Below are 10274 nucleotides of genomic sequence, written 5' to 3'. Positions count from 1 at the left end.
TAGTTCTTTGTAGTGGGTGGTGTCAGAGAGCTGTCTGTTGGCTTCCTTTATGTAGTCTTCACGGTTTAGGATGACTATGGCTCCTCCTTTATCTGCTGGTTTTATTACTATTTGGTGGTTAGATCTTAGAGATTCTATGGCTTTTTTCTCTGGTAGAGAGTGGTTATTATGGTGGCATGTGTTGCTGATTATTTCATTATTCGTTCTTTCCCTGAAGGAGTCAATGTAGTGGTCGAGGTTAGGGTTTCATCCACTGTGAGGTGTCCAATATGATGTTTTTGGGGTTTTTTTGGCATTGATCTTTTCCTGAATGTTGTCAGAGGATGAGTTGTTGTTGGGAGTGGGTTCAGTTTGGCTGTGGAAATATTCCTTGAGGCGGAGGCATCGGAAGAATTCTTCTAGTTCTCCACATTGAAGTATTTTATTAGGGTATTTTTCTGGACAGAAATTTAGGCCTTTAGAAAGGACAGATTTTTCAGTTTTGGTAAGCATGTGTGTGGAGAGATTGATAATATTTGTGGGTTGGTTGCTGTTTTCAGTTTTATTAAGTCTGAGGTTGGAAGGTTGGAAGCTGTTGGTGTTGTTCCTCTGGTGGTTGTTTTGTGGCTGGGGAACTTGTTCTTGGAGTAATTTGTTCCATTTCTTCTTTCTATGTAGGATGAATGTTGTAGAAAGTTTTTTGTAGTCTCTTTGTATCCATTGTATATTGTTAGGGAAGATGATTGGATTTCTGTCTTTTAAGTTTTTGTAGTATATGATGATTTCTTTCCTGAGTTGGTCTCTTTTGGAGTAGAGTAGGTGAATTAGATGATTTCTAATTTTCTCTGAAGTTCTTCTGCATAGCTGTGAAGCATATCTGGAGTTGTGTGTAGTAGTCAGAGGATTGTAGATATTTAGTCCTCGGGGAATGAAGTTGTATTTCGCTGTTGAGTTTGGCTTCTTTCTTTTTCATGTTGTACAGTTTCCATTTCAAACAGCTGAATTTGATATCTTCCATGTAATAGGTTGTAGCCGTGTTGGTCTAAGGACATAGGCAGACAAGGTTCTTTGTGTGAATCTAATATCTTTTATTAGACCAACTTAAATAGTTGGAAAACAATTATTAAGCAAGCTTTTGGGTTCAAAAACCCTTCGTCAGGCTAAGGAAGTTTCAGCAGTTGGTGTGTGCTCTTCCTAGATGGAGTGAAAAGTAAAGAAGCCAGAGGCTGGTTTGGTATGCATACAAGACAGGTAGTCAGTGAAAATGTAGATTGAGGAGTCAACGGGTGAGAGACAGGCCGGAGGTGGGGGGGGCGGGGGAGAGAGAGAGAGAAGGGGGATGAATAGTGAAGAGATACTTGGGGAGTCAGATGTCAGGCAGGTTATAATGTGTCATAAATCCAATGTCTATATTTAGTCCATGATTTTTAGTGTCCAGGAGGCTGATGAAGTGGAGTTCATAGGCTTGTCTCTGGGAAGTGTTTTGTAAATTTCCTTTGAGGATCAGGGCTGAGAGATTGGAGAGAGAGTGGTTTTCTTGTCAGAAATGTTCCCCCACAGGTAATTGCGTATTCCTGTCTTGGTATCTAAGGCGCATTAATGAACGTATAGATGTGTCCACTGAAGGCATTAATGTCTAACCTTGAATCCTCTGAAAACTGCTACCTTTCAGCTATTTCAGTGCCGTTAATAAACTACTCTTTCCTCCAGTGAGTCAGGAAAGCCACCACTTACTAAGAGAAGAACCTGGCTGCCTATCCAGATTAGCCTATCCTATTTGTCATTTAAAATGTCCTTTGAGAAATTCATGTCTCTGTATATTTAATAGGGCTTTCTAATGGTTATCATCTTGGCTAATTACTTCATTACTTCTGTTTGTTATCTTGTTACTAGGCACATCTGTGATTGACTGGCTGGTATCAAGCAACTCGATCCGAAATCGCAAAGAGGGTCTCATGCTGGCCTCTTCCCTGTTAAATGAAGGCTACCTGCACCCTGCTGGGGACACTTCCAAAGCTGCAGCTGAAGGAATATCAGACACTCCCTTTCTGGATCTTCCTGATGCCTATTATTACTTTGTAAGTGTTGTGTGCTGTACTTCTATCTTCTGAAGTGCTTGAACTTTGACTTCCTGCTTTCTGGTCTCACAGAAGGTTTCTCAAGTCCTAGAATAGAGATTGTATAGACATGGAATTCTACATTCAGTGTCTCTCCAAGGCTCCTGGAACACAATACAATTATGGCATGATAAATGTGTTAATCACACCATAAATAACAATGGTGCTACATGTTCAGGTGATATATAACACCATAAAGTGGCAAACCAACCACAATATGTGGAACACCTTTGTGGCTTATATGCATAGCACCATAAATTGAATGTGTAGTACTCTTATGCTGATGCTGGCGTGGGGACTGGCATCAGAACTGGAGCCCTGGTCCCACTGCCAAAAAATGGCCTGCTGGGGGAGAGGGTTGCAAGGTTCCCTTGTTGGGAAAACCACAAGAACTACAGAGCAAGGCTCTTTAAAATTCCATATTGTCAGGATCTGGGTTTTATACATTGTGGGGCATGGAGACCCTGGGATGGGGGAGAGGCATATTGATTCTGGAGTCCCTGGGCTTTAAAACTGTGTGTGCAGCTGAACTGGGGCTGGGCTGGCAATCAGCTGATAGTTAGACATGCCCTAGACAGCCCCAGGTCTTCAACTGGTCCCAGACAATCTGGGGTCTCCAATTGGACCTAGGGCTTTTGAGGCCTGGTGCAACAACCAGCACTGGACAGCCATAGCTCTGGAACCAGCAGGGGACATCTCTGGGTATGGGACAGAACTGCTTGATCCACAGGATCTGGCTGGGGGCAGCTCCACAGTGATGCAGTAGGAATATTTTGCCCCATTCCAACCACTGTGCATCTTGCCATGCACATCTGGAATGGAGCAAAACATTCCTGCAGTCTCAATCATGCCACTGCTTTAACATATTTTAGGGGCCTAAGTGACTTTCAAAAGGGACTAGCATAGGTTAAAGTTTTAAAAAGGACCCAACCCTGTAAGCTTGCCCTGTGATCTGAAGGTCAAGCTGAATTCTTTCAAAGTACTGCATCAGGGAACTAGCAGTACTACTGATACCGGAAGTCACGAGTCATCAACCAAACAGTGAGCTGAGCAGTTCACTGAAGGTGGCTAGGCTTGCTCTGCAGTTTTTGTTGGAAAGAAGTGTTAGAAACCATTCTTTTTTTTTGTTTTTTGGTCAGGAAAGGCTGAGATGTAATGTAGCACACAAGTGGAGTAGGTCACCCCAAACCATTCCCAGACAAAGGAAAGCTGCTTTCTTTAACATTTTGTTTTGTTCCTGCCTGATATAGTTCAGACCATGCACAATTAGTCAGATAAGTAACCAGTGTTTTACAGGAGGAATTCATGATTATGCTTCAAGACTGCAGTTACATAAAGAACATGAAAATATCACTCACAGAGTTAAAATACTATTTAAAGATGTTACACTTACGCAGTGGCATTTATTCAATTAAATAATTAAACTTTTAAAAATAATTTCTAATTACACTGAATATATCTATTGAGGACAGCTGGACTTCAATATGATTTTTTGTATGAGAAAGCAGTGTAGATTTGGCCCCTTTATTTATATTCATAAAAAGGGAGGGAGATTGTACTTCTGGTGAAACTGAAGCAGAGAAGTTGTGCCTTTCCTTTAGTAATATTAGCAAGCGTATTCCTTCTTCCTAGACCACGGTGCTCTGTTCTGTTCCAGCTCTGTACTAGTTCTAATGCATGCCATAATTGCATCAAGAAAGCATGAAGAAAGCGTCATGGCCTGTCACTAGTGAACTCAGCCTTACAGAAAGCATAATCATTTTCTATAAACCACGTAGCTGCATTTGCATATTTTGAACTCTGCAGTGTTTCAATAAATTGCATCATACCAATCTGGTTGTGGGATTCTTGCAGAAGGAGCCTAGAAATGCACTAGGAGCTTTGAGAAATCTCACTTAAAAACCCCAGAGAAAGTGTAGAATATTAACCAATTTAGGAACCATGGATCACTTCTTTGGGGCAAGAAGAGGCGAAGCATAAGAAACAGTATTACCTGCTCTGTTCAGCTCTGTGGAAGCTTGTGGTACGTGCTGTTGAAATGACAGGCCTGGCTGGGCAGTCAAAGCATTGAATGGTGGCTCTGGCTGACATCCTTCCTCCTCAAGCCTATAGCTATTGGCTGTGTTCTACTTAGCTTCCATGTATTCCCCTTTTGATATTGAAGGGGGTCAACAGGAACAGTGTGGAAATGCTGAGACCATACCAGTACTCCAGTATGCTTTATGTCTCCTGAGACATGGGCTTTCCATGAACTCCCATCCTTCAGTGGCATGATTCCATGAGAACAGGAAGTAGAAATGCAGAGTTTCTTGGCTTTTCGGGGAGATCTTTTGAGTGGACTGGCTAATTTGGTCCCAAGACTTTTATCATAGGTAACAAAGAACTAAATCCCAAGCACAAACTGAATTCCTTTAAGTATAGAACCAGGTGCCAGCAGTGTCGTTTCTGAATATTTTCTTTTTCATTGTGTTTGTACAGCCAGACAGCGGGTTCTTCTGTGAAGGGAATTCCAGTGACGAGGATGTGGTCCTGAAGGAAGAGTTCAGGGGCATAGTGGTTAAACAGGGATGTTTACTAAAGCAGGTTGGTATTTCACTTGCACTGCTGTTTTATTACAGGAATAACATTACTGAAATATGAGAATAAATGTTATCCTGGAGTTTCTCAAGAAGTCAGAATTAAACTGATCTCTGTTATACTCGGTTGTACTATAGTATTGCCTGCTGGTAGCCCTACTCAAGATAAGGGCCTCATGGTGCTTGGTACTGCACATAGAGATAATGACGGACACTTCCTGCCCCAAGAAGTTTTGAATTTAAATAGACAAGGCAAAATACAAATTAAAGAGCTGCATCTGGTTGCTAGGCCAGCTGGAAATAGACCCCAGGTCTCAAGACTCCAGTACAGTGGCCTTATCCATTCAACTACATTGCCTCCTAAACTGGAATAAATTCCCAGTTCTATCATGATTTTTTGTATGTTCCCAGAGAAGCCACTTGCTCAGTGTCATAACCACTCATCTATACATCAAGGACAAAAACTCCATGTTCTTTCCTTTCTAATTAGATTTAAGCAATACATTGAAACTCACTTGTAACAGGGTAGTCTGTCCCCTTAAGGGGCAGCTAGCTCTGTTAAGGACCTTCAGCGGTGGGGCATTCTGCTTTGAAAATCTCCCAGAAAAGAAAGCAGAGAGAGGGAAGAAAGCTATGAAGAGAAGCCAGAGCAGAAAGTGACTTCTCTCCTAACATTCAGAGATGACAGAGGATTTTAGTTTGTTTGGTTTATTTTGTTCCTTTAGTAGAGACTGAAATTTGTGAAAACAGACTTGTCTGAGAAACTAATAACAGATAACTCCTGCAAAAGGCAATAGGATGCACAACTTGCTTATGCTGCTATAAAACCCTTTCTTTCTGAGACCCTTAGGAATGCCACAGCAGCTGGATATAAACAGAGCTGTCAGGCAAAATCAAAATTCTTCAATAACAATATGAAGCAGAAAAATGGAAAAGACATCAGATCTGATTTAAAGGAGATGAAGTATTGATGTTCTTCCTCCCCACTAACCAATTTAAACCCAAATTTTTAGGTCAGATAAAATTTAAGTCTTGGAGTAATATGGCATATTCCATGCATGCATGAACACTCAGGAGCATCTCAAAGGAAGCCTCATGCTGTGATATAATGCAATTTTCAGTCCAAGGAGTGGAATTTAGTGGAGTTGCTAGTGTAGAGTAAGTCACCTGTGCTTCTAGGAGTGACTTTGTAATAACAGAAATCATTGGACCGCTGTAACCAGATATGGAAAAGACCTGTTATATTATCTAGCCCAGGGGTGGCCAACCTGGACTATGGGTACCACAAATAGTATGGGAAACCTCTTTGTGTGGCATGCAGCAGATCAGGCTGGGGGGGAAGGGGTAGAGGGCAGGTAGCATAAAGCTGAGCATCAGATAAGGCAGAGAGCACAGGACAGGGAGCAGAGCAGGAGACTGGGCAAGGGAAAGGGTTTGGTGTAGGCTGCCAACCCTCCCAGACTGGCCGGGAGTCTACTGGAATCAGCATCAATCTCCCGGTGACTATTGGAAGCAGTCCGAGAGATTGATGTGAATGGGTTGAGCAGTACAATTAATGACATTATGACATTTCCCCCTCCCCCCCCAATGACTTTTTGGGGGGTGGGGAATCTCCCAGAATAGCTTCAGTCAGAGTTGGCAACCCTAGATTGGAGTGGTACTGGGGGAGGGTAATATGTGGCACATCTGACAAAAAGGTAGCCCCCACATTGATCTAGCCCATCCTACCATGGATGCAAGTGACATGAAGTGCTGATTTTCTATTTCAAAAGTTATTCATAGCAATACCTCACTTCCTTTGGAGACTGAGGCCCTGCTGTTGCAGTGAACTCTATTCACTGGGGCATGGGACTGCCCACATAGGTCTTTCCAGTGCACAATGCATGCTATAGAAAACCAAGAAGTACACTGTTAGATATAGATGTTGGGTGTTGCGGTGCCTCTTTTTTGTCTGTGAAAACTTTCTAGTTCGTTCTTCAGAGCAACAGAGAGAAAAGCAGCTTTTTCTGAACTGTCTGCTCCCTCATTATTGATCATAACTGAAACTTTTATAGACGTGTGATTTATCCCTTCATTTCCGTGAGTGTTCATTTCCTCATACACACCACTGTTCACTCAGGTCTAGCGAGTCAGAACTTTCTTGAAATAAGCAGTAGTTAACTGAGAAACCAAAATATTTGGAAATACCTAGAGGAAATGATGCTGGCAGCCTTTGACCACTATTGGCCTGCTTTATCATCCACTGTAAATCATGGTGGACAGGGAAAAGCTATAATTGCTGAGGTGTTGCTACTTCTGTCTAGAAAGTCTGTTAATTCAAGATTAAAGTTGTGGCTAGTAAAACCACCAATTAATTCTAAGTGGAAGCTAATACCTAACTATGGGACTGGGAATTTGTAGCAGTGAACCCTCTCCTGGACTTAAGAGCCTGAGCTAGGTTTTCTCTTTTTTCATAGAGACAGTGTCTTACTCCATTATAGCCAATAGCCTTGGATCATAATACTTACTAACGGGATAAAAGACTTGTTTGTAAATCTCCACTCTGCCTAATTTGGAGCAGAGAATTTAGTTAAGCTCTCACACCAAGTGTATGCCCTAACTGTTGTGCTGCAAGGTCCACAGACTCTCAGGAGAGTCTCTCTCATGCTCTCCCATTGTACCTGTTCTTCTTTAAATATTCATTGGGTAAGAAAGAGAAAGATGATCAGGAATTTTCAAGGGAGGTAGAAGAATAAGTTTCAAGTCCCTGCTTTTATGAGTAGTTTAAAGCCAAAATATTAGCTTTGCTTCTGTTTTCACATTTTCCATTGCATGTATACATTTTCTTTTAAACGAAGAATATTAAGTTACCCTTAAAAACATTTCTTTAGGGGCATCGGAGGAAAAACTGGAAAGTCAGAAAGTTTGTTTTAAGAGAGGACCCTGCATACCTGCACTACTATGATCCAGCCGGGGTGAGACTTTTTTTCTGTTTTTACTAGCATCCTTTAAGAGCTTTCTGTAGAAATCCTCTCCAGTTAGAGATCAAGAACCTGGCCCAGTATGTCTGTTGCTATTCTGTGGAGTAGGGCTTTCAGCAAATATACCCTCTTTCACACCTTTTGTGGTTCTGTTTGTCTGAGTATAGCTGATACATTGGCTTCTGGTCGAAGAGATCAGACAATCCTGCCCATCTAGTTTGTACAAGTCTCTACAGTCTTCTATGAAGTTGAACTGAGGAGGCGAATTCCCAGTTAGCAGGGCCTGTATTCCAGAGGTGCTCCTTGGCTTACATACAGATTCCCCCATGTCCCACCATGTGTGGGTTGGGGATCCCCACTGCCATTTTTCATAGATTTGTGCCATACTTACTCATTATACATTCCTGCTTCCACCCCAGAGCAATAGTCCCGTCTATCTGGCCAGTTTTAAAAACAAAAATGTTTGGTTTTTAATCTGTAGTAACGATGGCTTCTTCCTCCTCTCCACCCCACCAAATCCCTGTCAGGGAGAAGATCCATTAGGAGCAATTCACTTGAGGGGTTGTGTGGTGAGTGCAGTTGAAGACATGCCAGATGGTAAGGAGTACATGCAAACAGTGCAATGCTTTCAGCATACATACATATACACCTGTCTGGATGGAGTCATACAGTGTCATGGTTCCAAAGCAAGCAAGCCTTACTGATGACAGTGCTTTACAGCTATCCAGCTTCTTCCATAGTGAAGGAGACCCTAGTAAAGATATACAGAGACATGTATGTCTTGTCATCTCCCAAGGGCAAGTTCAACCTTGACTTCTGTGTGGGAGTAACCTGCAGGGCTGTGTAAGTTGAGTTTAGTGTGGTCCCTGACTATTGCAGTAGGAGGGTTTAGACTAGAGAGCAGTTGTTCTGCACTTCATGTTCTTCCCAGAAATCAGGGAAAATAGGTTGAGGGAAATAGTCATGGGTAATCCTCCTAAGAACAACTTCATCCCTTATGCCAGGACTGTCCAACTGTTGGCTCATAAGCCATAAGGGATCAATATATGGCCCCCAGGCTCCTGCCTGGCTGCTGCTCACCCTATCACTCTGGCTGCTGCAGTATTTAGGCTTCCCCTCCCTCAGGTTTTGCTTCCTGCTCCAGCATTAGGGGGTGAGACAGCATAGCCCATATGAGAGATCTGCGGTGTGCAGTACAGTGAGATCCGAGGTGCTGGCTGCCTGTATACATGGTGTAGTGGTGTGTGTATTGTGAGGGCAGAGGGGATGAAGGATAGGGGATGGAGGATGTGGGGCTGGTGGGGACTGCCTGCACACAAGTGCAACAGAAAGAGGGGTGTGGCTGGGGACTCATGGCTCCCAAGAGAAGTTGGACAGCCCTGATCTACACAATACATTCCTTTTGATTCCCATGCTCCCTCATAGCATGAAGTACAAGGATGGCTTTTAGCTGCTTGGCTTCCAGGGGAGATGTGCTAGCAGGAGGTTTGGAAACCTGGAGTCCTCATGGTCTGGGATGGGTTTTTTTTTGTTGCAGGTAGCCTTGTCCTGCTGGATGGAACCACCTGCATGTAGATCTCTCTGAATTTGCAAAGACCTTGCCCTTGCCATAGATCTAGCTTAGGGTGGCCCACATTTATTTGTGGGCTTGAGTTTGTAGCTGGGGAGCCTGAGTTTGTAAAGGCACAAGGCAATAATTGTGGTAGAAAGGAAGGAAATTCCCACAGGGTTTTTCAACGCAGGAACTCTGACCAGAGACTTTCATAATTCGCTGCTCTCTTCCCTTTAGCCAAGAAGCATGAAGCTGACAGCAACCTTTTTGAAATCATCACAGCAAACGATGTGCACTATTTCTTGCAAGCAGCCGCCTCTACAGAGCGCACAGAGTGGATCAAAGCAATTCAGCTGGTTGCTAGGACCGGGAAGTAAATATTTGCCACCTGCAAAATGCCTTCCGCTCTCAACCTTCCAAGGGATTTTGAGATGTAAACCAGAGAAAGTGATTTAATCTGGACATCTTCCATGTTTCAGGGATGTATTTGGTAGCTGTGTTGGTCTGAGACAAAAAGAAATGCAAAAATCTAGAACTCTTGGTTCAGAGATGATACTTTTTATTAGATCAGCTGAGAAATTGCAAAAAATTGATCTTTTTCTGCAAGCTTTCATGAGACCTGGAGGGACAGATTTCCAGCTTCAGCTTCCTTTGTGCAAAATTGAAGATTATTTCCTACGTATGGAAACTCTTTACCATTTTTAACTTTCTGTGAGCCTGATGAAGGGCCTGTGAGCCTGAAAGCTTGCAGAAAAAGAAAATTTGGTTGCAGTTTCTCAGTTGGTCGAATGAAAGGTATCGCCTCTGAATCAAGAGTTCTAGATTTTTACATTTCTTTTAATCCAGACAGGTTTCCTAAGGCCTGGAGTAAAGCAGGCTGTTTAATTTCTATAGTGGATGTTAAAACTAATAAATTCTCAGCACTTGTATTGGGAAGATTTTACTAATTTATAGCATAGAATATGCTTCACTAACTTGCGTTGCTTTTTTATTATTGGGCTATTCTGCGAACACCTAGCTCAGACTTCTGTTTCCATTGAAGAGAATGAGTTTTATCATTAATGTAATGATGGGCCAGGATCATACCATT

General features: G+C 42.6%; 1 protein-coding gene across 1 annotated transcript in view; it reads left to right on the top strand.

Annotated features, from left to right (window-relative positions):
* The window catches only part of PLEK (pleckstrin), a 23603-nt gene extending 13881 nt beyond the window's left edge, over positions 1 to 9722 (top strand). Inside the window, exons 5-9 of the mRNA XM_019516563.1 lie at positions 1873 to 2057; positions 4575 to 4679; positions 7543 to 7626; positions 8160 to 8229; positions 9422 to 9722. Of these exons, the coding sequence (XP_019372108.1) occupies positions 1873 to 2057; positions 4575 to 4679; positions 7543 to 7626; positions 8160 to 8229; positions 9422 to 9561 (584 nt within the window). The 3' untranslated portion in view covers positions 9562 to 9722. The remainder of the gene's footprint in view (positions 1 to 1872; positions 2058 to 4574; positions 4680 to 7542; positions 7627 to 8159; positions 8230 to 9421) is intronic.
* Positions 9723 to 10274: the final 552 nt, after the last annotated feature.

This window comes from Gavialis gangeticus, unplaced genomic scaffold, assembly GCF_001723915.1.
Source record: "Gavialis gangeticus isolate Ggan-Ray unplaced genomic scaffold, GavGan_comp1, whole genome shotgun sequence".
In the NCBI taxonomy this organism is placed as follows: domain Eukaryota; kingdom Metazoa; phylum Chordata; order Crocodylia; family Gavialidae; genus Gavialis; species Gavialis gangeticus.
This window is presented reverse-complemented; position numbering and strand designations above follow the sequence as displayed.